Genomic DNA, 16,206 nt, shown 5'->3' with positions numbered 1-16,206 from the left:
CTGGAACAAAGTAGATCACTACTCTGTCGATCCTACGTCTTTTGCCCCCTTCACCGACATCTATTTTATGAACGCTAAGGGCCAAGATCCTCAACACGGCAGTTGTTCCTTGGAATCAACCCCAAGTCCGCGGAGTAGAGAGATTGGTTACCCGATGTCTCAGATCTCCTTGTTTTTGGTCCGTGTGCGAGAGAGATCTGCTTGCGTTAGTTAGTCTAGCACGGGGGCTCTTTTCGTCTAGGCTGGATGCGGTTCATGCCTTGGGAGGCTTTTACTCGAGGCCGGTTGTGTCGGGGTACTTGTTCTGGTTCTTTCAACTCCGTTGTCGGCCTGTTTCTGCCATCTTGACTCTCCATCAAGCTAAACCGCACAACCACATGGTCGCGTATGTTTCTCGACGCTCAACGTAGACAAGCAGTATCATATCCCTTCTCTACTATCTGGTACAATCTACCTCGACAATCAACCAACACTGCATGTCAAATACGCAAAAGTAAGCTTCTATATATCACAAGGTTCGTCGAGAACAGTCAATTCAACATTCCCCATCATGGAACAACACCCATCCTACACAATACACAAGCAACACAATACATGGCAATTCCTAATCTCATACGGCATGAGCCTATACACTCCACTCCATCATCGCTTGATCTAGTTAACAGTATAATGCCTCCTCAAAGGAGACGAATCATAAGAATTCAGTCTGCCGGTAACAAAACCAAACCCTCCAGAAGCATGGCCATTGATACAAGGCAGAAACAAAAGCCAACCCCCCCCCCCAAGCAGCAGCTTCAAACCGAGCAGCATCCAACTCCCCGAGTAATAATAATAATAAAGATAGATTTCCCAATGGATTGTTTTGTATTTCGTCATGCGCGCAATAATCACGGAGTCTCAAAAAACGAACCCCTCCCCCTCCCAAAACATCCGCGCCAGAAGATTTGACTCCTTTGATACACAATTCACACCAGCTTATCTCTCCCACCCAGCGCTGGGGCTAGCGTCTACCTCCCGGATGGCCTTGAGCTGGCCATTTCTCCGTATCGTCCACGATGCTTTGTCGTGTCGTATGCCTGGAGCACACGCGTTTGACTCTCGTCTGCCTGCGAGAAGGCGTATCCGCGCTGCTTGCGCATGCGCTGTACTTGTCGCACCTTGCGAATAGCTTTTTGGAATTGTTCCATTCTGTGTCGCGTTAGCATCCGTAGACGCAGGAGGAATGGAATACGTTCAACATACCTTGGTCGATAATCTTGAATGTTGTACTTTTGAATCTCCTGGATGTGATGATATGTCTGCGGCTTGTACATGCGCTTCGCATACTTCCACACAAAGTCACGCAACAGACACATGACAGCTAGGTTGAGTGTCTGGAGCCAAAAGACGGGGTTGGCAAAGAGCTTGGGCACCACACCGTGGTACTCCTTTGAGACACCCGCCATCGGTGCCACGATACCGTACACGGCGATGAAGAGGTACCAGAATGCCATGCTGCCGGGGATAGCAATGACATGGTACTTGGTCCAGTTGCTGGTGACCAGAGCCGCCTTGCCGAGAACGGTGAGCAGGACAGCGCCGTATAGGGCCGTACCCCAGACCCAGTGCCCAGCAATCGTTCCGTCGTCGAGGATGAGGTCGCCGTACCAGAAGAGCTCTCCCCAGATGTAGAGCACGATCGAGTGGTAGATGGCGTTGCCGATCCACTGCGAGAACACCTTGAACTTGAAAAAGTAGTTCTGCTGGCCCATGCCGTATAGCTGGGGATATCGATCTAGCAGACGCGCCGAGATGAACTGGTCCAGGATACCGAGCACAAGAGGTGGTAGGACAGTGTAGAAGACGTTGTAGAAGGACAACGTCCAAGATTCGTAAATGACCTGACCAGAAAAGACGTTTTGGAATGTGTACTGCATAAGAGGTTAGCTATGCTCTCTCTTTCACTCTCATCTTGACTTACCCAGAACTGTGTCATATACAAGGTAATGTTCTTGTAGAACGAGAACAGAATCGTCTTACTGACACGCTGATAACTCCAAGCACCATGAACCAGAAGAAGCTTTCGAAGATACCTGAACTGAGCGATGGCCACGTCGGCACTTCGCGCAGCTTGGAGACCTTCCTCGCCACTAATACCAATACCAATATGAGCAGCCTGAATCATCGAGACGTCGTTTGCTCCGTCGCCGATAGCGAGGAGAATCGACTCCTTCTGATACTTCTTGACCAGCTTGACAACCAGCGCCTTCTGAAGTGGAGACACACGGCAGCAAATGACGGCCTTGCACATGACGGCAAGATCCAGGAAGAGCTTTTCCAAGTCCTTTTCAAGCGCATACGTGAGAGATTTTCCGTCAATGATCAAGGCCAGGGTTTCCGTCTCGATTGTGCCATCTCCTTGTGTCCGGATAGCGTCCATTTTCTTCTGGATATTGTCTCGCGTGGCGGCTGCCGTCTCTTCGTTCACGATCAAGAGCATCATGTCCTCGCTGAGAAGCTTGCAACTCATACCGATGTTAATGGCGGTTTCTTGTCGATCTCCGGTCAAAACCCAGACCTTGATGTTGGCCTGTTGAAGCGTGTGGATGGTCTCAGGGACACCGTCTTGGAGTCGATCCTCGATGGCGGTTGCGCCAAGCAGGAAAAAGTCCTTCTCGATAATCTCAGAAGCCTTGTCCACCTCGTCAGCACGGTTTCCTCCAACCGTCATCTGAGCCGCGTCGTAAATCTTGAACCACTCCTGGAACTCCTGTTCCGGCACCTCTCGCATAGCCAAGCACAGAGTTCGCAGACCTTCCGATGCATACTCCTCGAGATGTCGGAGAGTAACCTCGACATGGGGATTTTGATCGTTGAGACGCTCCAGAATGACCGTGTCAGCACCCTTGCAGTAGCATCGAATCTTGCCATCGGGGCATCGATAGATGGTCGACATTCGCTTTCGAGTAGAGTTAAATTCGCACACAGCAAGAAGTTCATACTCGAATTCCTGGCCATTAGCCTCAATCAGAACAGACTTGGGCTTTCGAGCAGTGAACTTGTAGCCAAGCTCTACAGCACCAGCAACAAGAGCACCTTCATCCGGAGATGCAGCCTGGTATTTGATGTTACCCTTCTCGTCCATCTCGGGAATGACGGTGTGGCAGGTTGCGAGCAGAGACAAGAAGTGATCGATGGCAGGCGCCGTCTCGTGTCCGTCCTTGAGATTAGACTTGAGAGCCTTGTAGTCGAAAAGTCCAACTTCGACACCGTCTATCGTGGTTGGGCGGCGATCCTCGGGCACGTCGTCGGCGTATTGAACGCCAGCAATCGAGCACTGCTTGAACTCCATCTGGTTGCAAGTAAGGGTTCCCGTCTTGTCCGAAAAGACATATTCGACCATTCCAAGCTCTTCCACCAAACTCGAGGTTCGACAGGTCGCAGGTGTGTCCGTCTTGTCGTAGTACATGTCCAGATCATCGTTGATGAGAATTCCGTGCCAGTACTTGACCAGCTCCACAGTGACGAAGAGCGAGATGGGAACCAAAGCCGAAAACAGGACCCAGTATGTGACCATGTCCTTGAAGAACGTCTTGACGACATCTGCAGCGGTACTTGTTGAGTCCAGGTAAAGATATGAGAGCGCAGGGCCATCCACCTTTCGCTGAACCAAGTCTCCCACGGTACTCACGATACTCAGCACCAGCAGAATACCAACCAGCAACAGGACCAGCCAGTTCAGCTTCCTCTCAACCTTTGTGCGCTTGATAGGAGCGGCCGTGGCGTTTCGCATAAGCTTCGTCTCGTGACCGGTAAAGACAACGACACCGTGAACCCAGGGCGTGTTTCGCAGTGTAGCGCCTCTCAGAAGTAGTTGTTCCGGGTTGAGAGCAAGCTCCTTCTCTCCCCCACCGGTCTGCATCGTCAAGGTCGCCTCGTACGTGTACAGGCTACTGTTGGGCTGCTCCGACTTGATTCTGCCGCCCAGCCTACTGAGCTCGCTCGGCGAAACCATGGTGGAGGTCTCTGGAAGGGCCTGCTTGATCTTGAGATTAGTCTCACCGTCGAGGTTGGCCGTCTCAATGTAGCAAAGGCCTTCGGGTTCTGAACTAGCGAGAAGAACCAGATCAGCCGGGAAAGGCTCCTCCGATTCCACTCTGATAATATCTCCAACAGCAACATTGATCCATTTCGTCTCCTGAAAGGTCGAGCCACGGAGAACCTGCGCCTTGGCTGTGTTGAGGGCATTGTCGGCTTGTTTTCTCCGGTAATCCTCCACCAATTCCTTTCCGGCAGAGATGATGAGCACCACGATGAGGGGCGCAATGGTTGTGTACGGGTTTGTGGGTGACAGATTGGGAATCTGCTGAAGCGCGGCTGTGAACAAGAAGAAGATGTTTGCGAATTTTGAGAATTGTTCAAACAGGAACTTGGGGAGGAAGGTCGCGACGTTGTACTTTGCCGTCGAGATGTGGTTGTCGACGTACTTGTTGGCAACGTTGGCGGGCGGGTTGTTGAGGTAGATGAGTCGGGGGCCCAGAGTCGAGGGGTCGGGCTTGGATCGTCCAAAGCCAAACTTGAAGTTGCCCATGTCGAAGCCCTTCTTCTGAGCTTGATGCTGCTGAGAGCTCCCACCGACAGAATCGCCTCGCTCATGGCCCGGTTCTGTCAGAGGCAGATCCATCTCCGAGTATCCTTGGCCCATACCCAGCTTGTTCTTGACCCTCCCAAAGAAGCCTCCACCTAAGCTCAAGACGCTGTTCCTATTCCGCGCCGTGTTCCTGCCCAGGCCCGGTGTGCTCTCATCAGCTCTTGCGCTGCCCTGGTGGTAATATGAATCTCCATCGGCAGGATAATCGTCAAAATCGTCAGCGTAGCGCTGGTAGTTACCCAGTTCCGACGTCTGGCTGTATTGCCGCGTCAGGTACGGGCTGTTACCCGAGCCCGCTCCGGGCACGTCCAAACCACCAGGTGGCCTTGAGGCTGCATGCCGGTTCGCATCTCGAGCGCCGACAAAGTCATCGTAGGACACCGAGGTCCGTCCTTGGGGATCTTGGTTCTGTTCGTGAAATCGCATAAGGTCGTCATCATTGAGGGTGGAGCGCTGACCACCGCTGTAGACGGGTTGGTCATTGTCGAGGTCGAGCAGGAGATTGTCATTATTATTCGAGGAACCTCCGTCGAAGCCTCCTCCAGGCGGTCGCCCAGCCATGGCGGCGGACAATTCAGGGTCAGACTATCGGTTCGCGAAAGCGACGGTCGGCATGCGGAATCGTCGGGACGGTTTATTCGCGATGGGATAATCGATTCGGTGGGAGGAGAAGGAGAGGAAGGATGTTCGTGACGTCGGTTGGCGGATGCAGTGGTGTCGCTGCGCTGCGCTGGCTGTGAAGGATGGAGGTCGGGCAGTGCGGAAGGATGCCAAGCAACAAAGCTGACGGCAGTCGATGGATGGGATGGATCAAAGCAACGAATGGAGGCGCCCCTGTCGCGGTGTCTGTGGTTTGCTCTCAGTGGGTGGATGTCAGGTCAGGGTAGGTCCCGTCAGCAACACTGAGCACACTTTGCACAGGTCCAGTCTAGCTGCGACTCTTTGCGATGGATGTGATGGATGCGGATGATGTTGTTGGCTTGCACTGCACAGCACAAAGCACAGCCTCCTTTAACCAGGCGCAAGCTTTGGGGCGAAGACGGATTCTGGACTCCAGCGGCTGGAGGCCGTGCAGCAGCGGGTGTGGGACGTCGACTGAGCCTCAAGGGACTTGGTGTGGCCAGCTTGCAGGCGGTGATTGGCCAGAAGACGCCAGGAGAGCTCTGGGAGCTGGATGTTTCAGCGAAGCAGACAGTAACAAAAAAAATTTGGAAGACTTGGTTTGCTACAATCACAATCTTCAAAGCTTGCTGAAAAGGGAAATTGATCAGAAATAGGAGGATAGAAATTTTCACAATGCAACACGAGCGGGATTAGGTGTCGCCCGTGGGATGGGATTGAATTGGTGAATGAGAGTTTCGGGTTCTGGGGGGGGCTGGCGCGGTCAGATTTGCAGGCGGGTTGTCCTGTCACTGTCCAGAGGGTACAGGCCGTCGTCGCAGGTTCACAGTGCTAGAATATGGAATGGAGGGCCCTGGAAGGGCTCAGGGATGGACTGAGGTGGATATGGATAGGAGCAAGAGGAGGATCAACAGCAGCAATTCCACTTCAACTGCAAGGATCTGGCCGAATCATGTCCCAATTCCACCCCGCGCAGCAGTTGGTCCTCTTCGTTTCCATTCATTCATCCACACATCCATCCACTGAAAGGGGGCTTGAGCGGCGGTGGCAGGCTGAGCATCTCGTCGTTCGTATGGGATGTGTTGCTATTCGTGGCCATGGATCCCAGGGTCGTCAGCATTGGAGAGCACCCTAATAAAGCCCGCCACGCAAGAAAACGCCAGGGGACGTAATTGCGGAGGGGATGAGAGGGTCCCAGCATTTCAATGTATCGATCGTTTCCTCATCGGATCCACCCGAGGTACCCTGTCACGCAATTTTACTTGGTGACGCTACCTTCGTTTAACTGTCAGTTTGGGCCAAAAGTACCTCCTTCGATGGATGGGAAACCAGAAACGCCCCAAGCCCCTGGGAGGGACGTCGTCACCTCGCAACGTACTACCTCGATCCATCTATTGCCAATGTCACGGTAGGTATCTGGATGCCTCTTATGGACAGGCAGACGTTTCTATTGCTTTTCCAACATGGCCAAGCTTTCTCTTCATCTTAGATCTGTAGTAAGCTCGCAAACCAACCATCTCAAAGTAAGCTCATGTCATGTAGGCACAGGGTGAGTGGTTGGGATCGGGGTCCTGTCCATGTCAGCAATGGAGCGCTGTATTAGTCGAGCAAGCTTTGTTCTAAACCAGCCAAGAATTCCCTTGTCAGTATCTGATAACGTCAAATCAATACATCCATCGTTTGAAACTCTTTCCGATACGTCAGCAGCTAGATAGGTCCAACCCTGCCGTATTCTAACTCGCATCCGGCATGCGCCCAACACACCACTTATTTCAACAACCTCCAATATTCACATTCACTCCAAGCAAGAGAGCCAATGCTTGAAAAGCTGTCAATTATCGTGCATCAAGTCATATCCCTACAGTATCCAACGCTCACAGAGATGCCTTCAATGCCCCATTCAGCACCCCATTCGCCCACTTGGCGATCTGCCCATTGACATCCTCAGCCGCCTGCCACAGCGCCCAGTGAGACGCCTTCACCTCTCCTCGGGTCAGGTTGTCGAAATGCTTGTCCATGCCCAGGGACATGGCCGGCGGCAGTGCCGCATCCTCCGTCGCCGTGATGAACAGCGCCGGCATCGCAAACTTGTGACCCGCCTTGGCAATCTCGACCTCGTCCCCTTGGTTGAGCTCCCGCATCCGGTACCAGTTCAGCGGGCCGCGCAGCTCGGGGCTCCCCCGTGCCACGTACTGCTCTGTGTAGTACTCGAACTCTTCCTCTGACAGTAGCTTCGACGGTTCGAGGAGGGGGAGGTTGTCGAACAGGATACCATCCTTGGTGCTGAACCCCCACTCTCCGTTTGGCCCGCGGCCGCCGTACAGGCCGTTCAGGAACTGGCGCACCTTGTCCTTTCCTTGGATGCGGTCCTGGACGTCAGGGCCGGCAAACTGAAGCTGGTAGGTAAAGTTGAGCAGGTGGCCGCTGGCGATGATCTTCTCGAGCGGGATGAAAGTCTCGGATGGCGGGTGGTAAGGCGTGCAGACGCTGAAGACGCCCTTGATCAGCTCGGGCTGCCACATGGCGATCCTCCAGACGAGCGCACCGCCCCAGTCGTGGCCGCCGAGGATGATTTGTCCATCTCCAACAAACTTCTGAGCCAGCTCCTTGATGTCTGCCGCTAGATTCTTATAGGTGTATTCCTTCAGAGACTCAGGCGCATCGGTCCCACCATAACCCAGCATGTCAGGGACCACAACTCGGAAGCCCAGGGACATAAAGTAAGGAACCTGGTAACGCCATCCGAAGCCAAGGTCCGGGAAGCCGTGGACAAGAACGAGGGTTGCCACGGGGGTGTTCTCAGGCTCTCCGACAATGTACTTGTAAGTCTTGCCCCGGATCTCTGCCGTCTCGGCCTTGACACGAGGGTCATTTGGCACGAGCTTATCGGGCGCCATGGCTGGATATGCTGTTGGCTGTGTGTTGCGAGATTGCGAGGTGTGTAGTTGGGTGGGTTGGTGAACTATGATGACGTCGTTAGTTATATGTCGACAAAGGTAGTCCACGACGTTGGACTAAACAAATATTTATAGACTGGATTATGCTTGGAGAGGAAACAGTCCGGTCCTCAGTCTCGGGGCCATCGTCTCTTTATAGATTCTGTCCGTCTGTATGGACTCCATCTCTCACCTATGAGACACGACTCGCAACCAGGATGCCCCTTCAAGATCATCAATGCGACCCGGAAAACTCAAATAGAAACGGGCTCACTAATCACTCACCGCAAAAGGGCCGTTCAAAGAAACAATCCAAGCTCACAAAGTCCCCAATGCTCCTCGGACTTCGCGGACCTAGGTTCCTCTCCAAGACTCCAAAACCTGTAGGGTGGGGTGGTGTCCGAGGTGCCGAGGCACGGCCGGACAAGACTTCCCTATAGCGACGTCAGGCCCGGGCCCGACGGCGACTTTGCTGGCCGTGTCACGTCGGTGAGATGTCGCTCGCTGAAACGTGCATTGTAGTTCCCGCTTGCTTGCATGGCAATGGCTAAGCACATGGCGAAAGCACGGTCATGAGTGAGGGAGCGAACCGCCGAGATCACCAATGAAAGGTCAAAGAGAACTGAGCGCGGTATCGAGTCAAATTGGTATCTGATGCTGATGATAAATCCCAAAGTAGAAGCGCCCTCATGATGTCCACTTCCATGAAATGCACGTCGTTCTCCGACATCAAAAATGCATCTCATGACACCAAGCTAGAACACCTTGCATCCCATCAAATGATTGCAGAAGTACAGCAATAGAAATAGGGAATAATCCTGCTAAATCATGGCTGGCGAGATGATATAACAACCCCAGATTAGTAAATCACCATGTCCTCTTCAGCCTCCTCCAACACATCTGCCGACTCGTCATGATGATGATGGTGATGGTTATGGTGATGATGATGCTCCTTCTCTGGAGCCCGCCCTGAATGTTCTGAGCCGTTCGTACTCCTCGCCTTGTCGACTGAAGCCTCGCTCGCGGGTGCTGGAACAGGTGCTGTGACTGGAGAAGACGATCGCCTGTCTCGACCGCTGTCCTTTGCATGTCGCTCTTTCCTGGCCGCGAAGGCTTCCAGTTGCCGCGCTATTGTGGCCTTGGCTTGCCCGACTTGGTTGTCTATCTCGTTTTCTTGCTCTTCTGTAAGCTTCCAAGGTAGATAATACTAACATCGTCAGCACTAGCAAAGAGTCAATCCTTCGCCCAACTCACTATTCGCGGATGTGCCGTTGTCCGCAAGTACCGGGCCGTTGCCAGCATCTTGGAGTGTTTGTTCCGCATCTGTATCCCGCGTCAGCGCCTGTATGCCAACACGTACTCGGCTTCTGCCTTTGACATACCACCTGCTCATCGAAAACAATCTGCTCAGCCATCCGAATCCCGGTGAGCCGTGCCCTATTCTCGTCGCGCGCCCTGTTATCTTCGAGCTTCTGTTTCTGGAGCCTCTCCTGTTGCCGTCGTTCAATCTCTAGACGACGCTTCTGTTGCGAACTGCCCGTCGTCTGACTCAGGGTGCTCAGGAGTCCCCCAAACAGTCGCTTTCCGCGCTTCTTTTCCTCCTGTGTCGCCAACCTACGGCGATCAGCATCGATGGCCGCAGAGCTGCCGTGGGACTCTCGTCGACTTTGCGATGATCCTCTTCTTGGTCTTTCGTCGGTTGCTTCACGGAAATGATCATCACGCCTGATGCGCTTGGCGGAGCCTTCCTCCTCGTCGTTTGATGCCCTTCTCTTCAATGTTTCTTTCTCCGGAGTATTTTGGGGGTCATGGGCTGGCGCGTCTGTATTGGTATCGGCGTGAGGTTGCACATCGTCCAATGGACGAACTCTGCGATATAGTTAGCGCTCTGTACTGAGGCAACAGGTCTCGAGTTTGACATACTCAGCTTCGGTGGTCATTCTCAATATGCTCGCGTATTTGAATAGATCGCATCATCTGAGCATTTCAACAACTGAAAACAGTATGGTGAGCTGTCCAAGTACAGCTTGAGGCACGGACGTTGGAGCGTAGATAAGGAGGATGGATGGTTGATGGATCCCTTGTCGAGGCTGAAGAAGGTGGGACTGACAATGAGCAAATGTCGAGGAATCTGGCGTTGAGAGTGGCACCAGCCACAAGCGCCCCGCCTCGGCCGCCTAGAGTGTGGCGTCCTGATTGGCCCTCGCATTCGAAACAGGCAGAAGACCGCGGCAAGGCTGAGAAATCTCCAGCACTAAACTCACCTCTTCAACCTCCAGCTCTGAGACCTCTCTCTCTTCTTGTCTCTGATTCACCACCACAAGACTTCTCAAACAAAGAGGCCTGTTAATCTCTCGTGAAATTCATCGCGGCATTCTTCACCATGTCTCGTCATCATCCGTAAGTTCAACGTGCTCCCTCCAACTCAACTTAACTGACCTTTCCTCAGCGATCTCGTCATGTGCCGCAAGCAGGCCGGCATCGCCATCGGCCGCCTCTGCGACAAGTGCGACGGCAAATGTCCCGTATGCGATTCTTACGTGCGGCCCACGACCCTTGTGCGCATCTGCGACGAGTGCAGCTTCGGCAACTACCAGAACAAGTGCGTCGTGTGCGGCGGTGAGGGCATCTCGGATGCCTTTTACTGCTTCGAGTGCACGCGTCTCGAGAAGGATCGCGACGGCTGTCCGAAGATTATAAACCTTGGAAGTTCCAGAACAGATGTGAGTAGAAGGATTCTTAAGCCATCATTAGGCTTCGGGTTACTGACTTGTGTGTCCTCCAGTTATTCTACCAAAAGAAAACGAATCGTACAACGCAATATTAACCAATCGGTGGCCCGGGTTGGGCCGTAGATTGCGGTGTTTTGTGGATAAAATCAAGCCAAGCTTCTAAACATGGCATCGCTGGTGTTATGGGCGTTATCAAGGATGGGAAAATGCGGTTTTTGGATCAAGTTGGTCAATTCATGTCTCTGGACTTTATGGCAGGATACAGAATTTAGCTGTGATTATCATATCTGGTTTTGAAATACTAGGTCCCATACCAAAACTCCTTATAACGGCTGGACACTAAATAATACAACAGTAGAAAGCGGTCAGATATAGCTGACCTTGACTCCCATCCCAGCTGTCGCCTTGACCTTATTCCAAGAGGCTGCTAGTACCCGCTTGACCCGCTCACGAAGGCCAGCATGGCCAAACATGAGAATGAAACCCATAATGAACGCCAACAGTTTGAACACGAGCGAGGGGTTGGCGTTGAGCGTAGACCCCAGGTTCTCGATAATGGCCCGTAGTCGCGTGATGACCATAGACGCACGAGAGGTAAGCGTAGGGGGTTGTGAGATTGCCTTGCCATTCGGGACGGCCTTGCCGTTTGACCTCGCTGTCGCTGGTCGGGCTGGCTTGGCTGGTCTCGAGGATGCGGTTGATGGTGCTCTGGAATGTCGTGACCGAGTTGACCCGCTTTGGCTTCGAGTTTCGTCGATTCCATAGTCGACTTCGCTCCCTTCGCGCTTTGCGCGCTCTTCCTCTATCCGCTTCCGCTCCTTCTCTTCATTCTCAGCACGTAGCCTCTTGGCTTCCTCAATTTCTTTCCGCAGCTCATCTTCCTGGCGTTGACGCTCCTCCTTCTCAAGCCTCTCATGCTCTTGTTGCTCCTCATGGAGGCTTTGCAATGCTTGGAGGAACGCTTCGCGACGCTCTTCATCCAAGACGGGGCTAGCGCTGATAAACTCACGGGCATAATCCCATTCATTGTTTCGCAAGAGTACGTGTAATGTGTATAGCTCGAGGATCTTAACTCGGGCGTTGAGGTCTCTGGGGGTGTCGGCGCCGCTCGCTCCTTTGGCCGGAGATCGGTAGCGATTGGACATTCGCGAACTCGGGGATTCGGCAAGCCGACCCGCGACGTCGAGGTCGGGGGTGGTTGTGGCGGCTAGGTAAGCCTCGAGCTTGTGCTGGTTGAGGGTCTGGTCGCGAGCGTGTGCGAGCAGCAATGTCGCCCTGTCTCAGTTAGCCAAAGGTCTCAAACGGGCACATTCCAGCAAGGCTTACAGGTTAATGACAACGTCCGAATCGACGTCACCCTCGACGCCGTGGTAACCATTCTTGGCGACCTCGTCCCAAATCTCTCCTTCCCGGACCTTGGTGCACAAGGCTCTCCACTCCTGGTTTCCAAAGGCATCCTTGCCCTCCTCGGGTTCCAACTCGATGATGGCATTAAGGATGGTCAGATACAAGCTCCAGACCTTGACGCGTGTTGTCCTTGAGGCACGTGTGACTGGTGCAGGTTCGCCATCATCGATAGCTTCGGGTGGAGTTATGAGAGGGAGAAGAGTTGTTAGAGCTTCGGGAAGACGACGCGTGAGGAAGAGCGTCGACGCTTGGCGGTAGGTTTTTGATATTGCTGAGGGATGCCGGGACGAGGTGGACGATATGATGGATGCCGTCAGGATATTGTTGTGGTGGGACAGACCGTGAGACGCGGATGACGACACGGAGGTCGGACTGTATGCGGTGTGGTGGCCGTTGACAGACATAATGATGGAGCTGAGCGATGAAGTAGATCAGACCAACAGCAGCAACAACAGTACCAGCGGAAGCAGCTAGAGAATCGACAGCGAGTACAGCCCGAGGCTGAACATCAACATGAACGGTGATGCCGATTGTTGACTTTGAAGGTACCGAGGTCGGGTGACGAGCTGAAGGGGGGGCGGTCGGTACGAACGGAGACGGGATAGGAGAGAAACGGCGAGTGTGAGCAGACGGAGATCACCCCAGATTCATGGTTCAATTGAGCGACGACGGGATGATAAAAGGGAATACGGGGTCAAGAGGGAAAAGGGAAATTTGCATCGGCGCACGCGTCGGGGCCGAAGATGATTGAAAAGGACGGAGCCAAGTCACTTTGGAGCTGGCGGCCGTGACATGTGGTTTGCAGGAAGGAGCAGAAGCAGGCATGCGGCAGGAACAGCAGCAGCACAGCTCATCCAAGCCAAGATGGGAAACTGAATCCAACCAACCAAGCAAGAAGAAAAAAAGGAAGCCACTGCAGGTGGTGCCGTCCCCAGTACAGTAGCGCAGGTGCCAGTGGAGGTGCCCCCGTCTCTCTCGGCCTTCCAGGTGATTTTAGCCTCGGCACCTTTCGACAACACCTGTCGGGTTGGTCCGGGCGGGGGGCCGTGCTTAATTTCCAGCCGTCCACGTCTTCTCTTCAGTGAGAGTGAGGCGCTGAAGCCGACAACGGGGACGGAACCGCGGCCGATGTGGAGGCCGTCCATGGCTGTTGTGAGATGTGGCATCTGGTCGGAAATCTATGATCTTCTATTCCGTGTAGGTAGTATAGCACATTCGTTGCTTGATCTCGAGGATACCTTCATACAATACAACTTCTCTCTGTTTATTCACTATCCCAGCCATCATCCTCCAACCTCCTCCGTATCCATCTAAACTGCCTCGGCTCCAGTCCAAGGCCTCACCGATCCTCCATCCCCCATTGCATGCCCGGTCCGTGAGGGGACTAGTCCGGAAACCTGGGGAATGCCTGTGAATAACACTCGTTGGTGCACCCGTTACATCTTCATTTCCCGTCAGGTCCAATGACCTACACTCGCGTGCCATTTTCCAACGACCTTCCTGTGTTTTGCTTCTCCTCCGTTGTCTAAATCAGCCGGCCACAACACAACAAAACATGCGTGGTTGCCTTTCAGAGCGTCGGAACGAGACCGTGACCCATCCAATGCCTAGCCAAGCCTCAAAGGGAGCCGAGTCCATCAACACCGCTAGTTTGGCGCATCGTTGAGTTGCGGCTTCGGCGGACTTCTTCCCGGCAACTCGTCACGAGCTGCTCTCTGCGCTAACGCTTACTTCCTCAGCAACAACTAAAAAAACAACAATCCCTCTGATAAAAGATTCAAAAAGCAAAGGGAGGGGAACAAAAAGAAAGCAACATGTTCCTGAATGATGCCATTCTTATCCGAAACCCGATGGTTCTCCGGCGGAGCGGGCCCGGAACTTGCGACTCCAAACTTCAATCTCACGACCAAAACATCAACATATTTCCTAATTAGGGCATTCGGGCACAACACACCAGTTCCGAAGTGTAGATGGTAGGTTTGGGCCGGCGCAAAAGTAATATCCAATCGGCTATTATTTCTAAACTCGCTGTAAACTGCTATGGCATTTAGATGGCCAAGAATATGGTATCGCCTCTTCCAAACGCCTTATCCAGAATGAAACCCTAATATCCAGCCCAACTCCTATTACCCATTCGGGTTTCAACAACCGATTACCGCTTCCGCGTTGATCTCCTCAGTGGTGTCCTCTCTTGCGTCTCCTCCCTCAACTCCTCGCGAGTCGTAATGATGCTGTCTTCTCGCTCAACAATTGATTCCTCTGCCCCATTTAGCTGCTCCTGTCGCATCCAGCCAGCTTCGACCGCAAAGCAGACCACATCTGCTGCGCAACCAAAGCACGGCACGCTCTCATCAGCGTCTGGGTTTAGGTATTTCCACATCTCCCGTGTCTCTTTCTTAAACCGTGCAAGCTCCTTCTTATCACCGGCGAAATGCTCCGTCAGGTACTCGTAGAGGTATGCCAGCCACAGCACGTTGGTATAAGGAGCATATGCATCCCAAGAGAGCGGGCCATCTATGCCCTTGGCGTATGGGGTATTGTGAGCTTCTGGTGGGAGACAGGTCCGGTCTGCGCGAAGTAGGAATGATCGCATTTGGCGATAGACTTTGCATTGCGGTGCGTGAGTGCTTGTGAAAATGCTGAGATCTTTTTCAAGATCGTAAGCCACAGGTTTCGCATCGTCAATGGAGAGGTCTTCCCCTCGTGATAAGCCATAGTCTAGTATGGTGATATCGAGGCCTGAGAAGCCAAAGAAGCCCTTGGATGGGGAGCCCATCTTCTTGGGCGGCTTGACTTGTCTAACACATAGGTTGCCCTCATGAAGGTCGCGATGCTGTTCTGGTTAGTGGCCAAATCTCACCCACTTTCAAGGCGGCTCACCTCAAACATGACAAGATCTTCCGCTCTCGCTAGAGCAATTGCCTGTAGAAGAAAGATATCCCATAGCTGGCTCTCAGTCGTCAAGTTCCAATCCTCGAGCGCCGTCCCAGCATCTCCCAGCTCAACAACCAGAAACCGCGTGTCGTCCAAATACCGACTTGGTGAAGGATAGAATTGAGCCCTGTCCGGGTCTTGCCGCTTCATCTTCTTCTGAAACGATTGATGTGTCTCGAGCAGCTCCCTTGTCGTTTTCCCTTGAACAACATATCGTTCCTTGTATATCACAAATCCTGGGATATCGGCCAACCATTCCGAGATTTGAAGTTCACCCTGAATGTCCTCTTCGGAATGCGGTTCCTCGTCGACAAGACCGGAGCGCACTTGGGCCTTGGTCTGTGGTTTTATGGGTGAGGGTAGCCGTATGACCTTAATAATACTTGTTCCTCGGTCATTTCTGACACGATAGACTTCGGCATAAGATGCTTCGGCAATTTTGTCGATCTTGTCACCTGGCGGACAGACGTCATCCCAGGTCAGAGTTCGGAGTGATGGTTCTTGAACTTCTTGGGTGGCATCCTCAACAACTTCTACCGGAGCTTGTTCGACTTCTGAGGGGTTTGTTGGTGGTTCTGCTTCTTCTTCTTTTGTCGTATCCAAGGGTGGCTCTTCGACTAGTGGAGAATCTTCTTTTGGTTCCTCAAGTGGCTTATCCGGTTCTGGGGGAGCAACCTCAACATCAGGTGTTTCGATGGGAGGTGGCTGTTTTTTCGACCTCCGCGCTTTCGTAGTGGGAGGTTTTTCCTTGTCGATTTTAATTGACGATATTTTCTCCGTCAGTAAGGATATTGAGTCTTCCTCGTGCTTCTGTGCTGGTTTCGTCCGTATTGGGCTCTGAGGTAGCTCGGCGAACAGGCGCTCGGCCTTTGAGCGCTTCGATTGCTTGCCATATTTTCGTGTTGTTGTGTTTCGCGACATCTTTACTTTTGCTGTAAAGCGGCTG

General features: G+C 52.9%; 4 protein-coding genes across 4 annotated transcripts; all 4 read right to left on the bottom strand.

The window, feature by feature from the left end:
* Positions 1 to 1,007: 1,007 nt before the first annotated feature.
* Positions 1,008 to 5,191, bottom strand: MRS44_003180 (uncharacterized protein; the record flags this gene model as incomplete). The annotated part of the gene is made up of 3 exons (XM_046268358.2): positions 1,008 to 1,188; positions 1,243 to 1,910; positions 1,961 to 5,191. The coding sequence occupies 3 exons, from the start codon at positions 5,189 to 5,191 to the stop codon at positions 1,008 to 1,010; spliced, it is 4,080 nt and encodes a 1,359-aa protein (XP_046137285.1).
* A 1,934-nt stretch (positions 5,192 to 7,125) lies between these two features.
* MRS44_003179 (uncharacterized protein) lies at positions 7,126 to 8,148 on the bottom strand (the record flags this gene model as incomplete). Its single annotated transcript, XM_065623122.1, has 1 exon — positions 7,126 to 8,148. The coding sequence occupies one exon, from the start codon at positions 8,146 to 8,148 to the stop codon at positions 7,126 to 7,128; it is 1,023 nt and encodes a 340-aa protein (XP_065479194.1).
* Positions 8,149 to 9,046: 898 nt separating this feature from the next.
* Positions 9,047 to 12,730, bottom strand: MRS44_003178 (uncharacterized protein; the record flags this gene model as incomplete). Its single annotated transcript, XM_065623121.1, has 6 exons — positions 9,047 to 9,394; positions 9,442 to 9,510; positions 9,570 to 10,056; positions 10,627 to 10,889; positions 11,300 to 12,194; positions 12,246 to 12,730. The coding sequence occupies 6 exons, from the start codon at positions 12,728 to 12,730 to the stop codon at positions 9,047 to 9,049; spliced, it is 2,547 nt and encodes an 848-aa protein (XP_065479193.1).
* Positions 12,731 to 14,478: 1,748 nt separating this feature from the next.
* MRS44_003177 (uncharacterized protein) lies at positions 14,479 to 16,181 on the bottom strand (the record flags this gene model as incomplete). Its single annotated transcript, XM_046279350.2, has 2 exons — positions 14,479 to 15,159; positions 15,207 to 16,181. The coding sequence occupies 2 exons, from the start codon at positions 16,179 to 16,181 to the stop codon at positions 14,479 to 14,481; spliced, it is 1,656 nt and encodes a 551-aa protein (XP_046137283.2).
* Between the last annotated feature and the right edge of the window lie 25 nt (positions 16,182 to 16,206).

The sequence above is a fragment of the Fusarium solani genome (genome assembly GCF_023522795.1).
Source record: "Fusarium solani strain SB1 chromosome Unknown bctg00000001, whole genome shotgun sequence".
NCBI lineage: Eukaryota > Fungi > Ascomycota > Sordariomycetes > Hypocreales > Nectriaceae > Fusarium > Fusarium solani.
The sequence above is the reverse complement of the archived record's forward strand: the minus strand, read 5'-3'. Positions and strand labels throughout refer to the sequence as shown.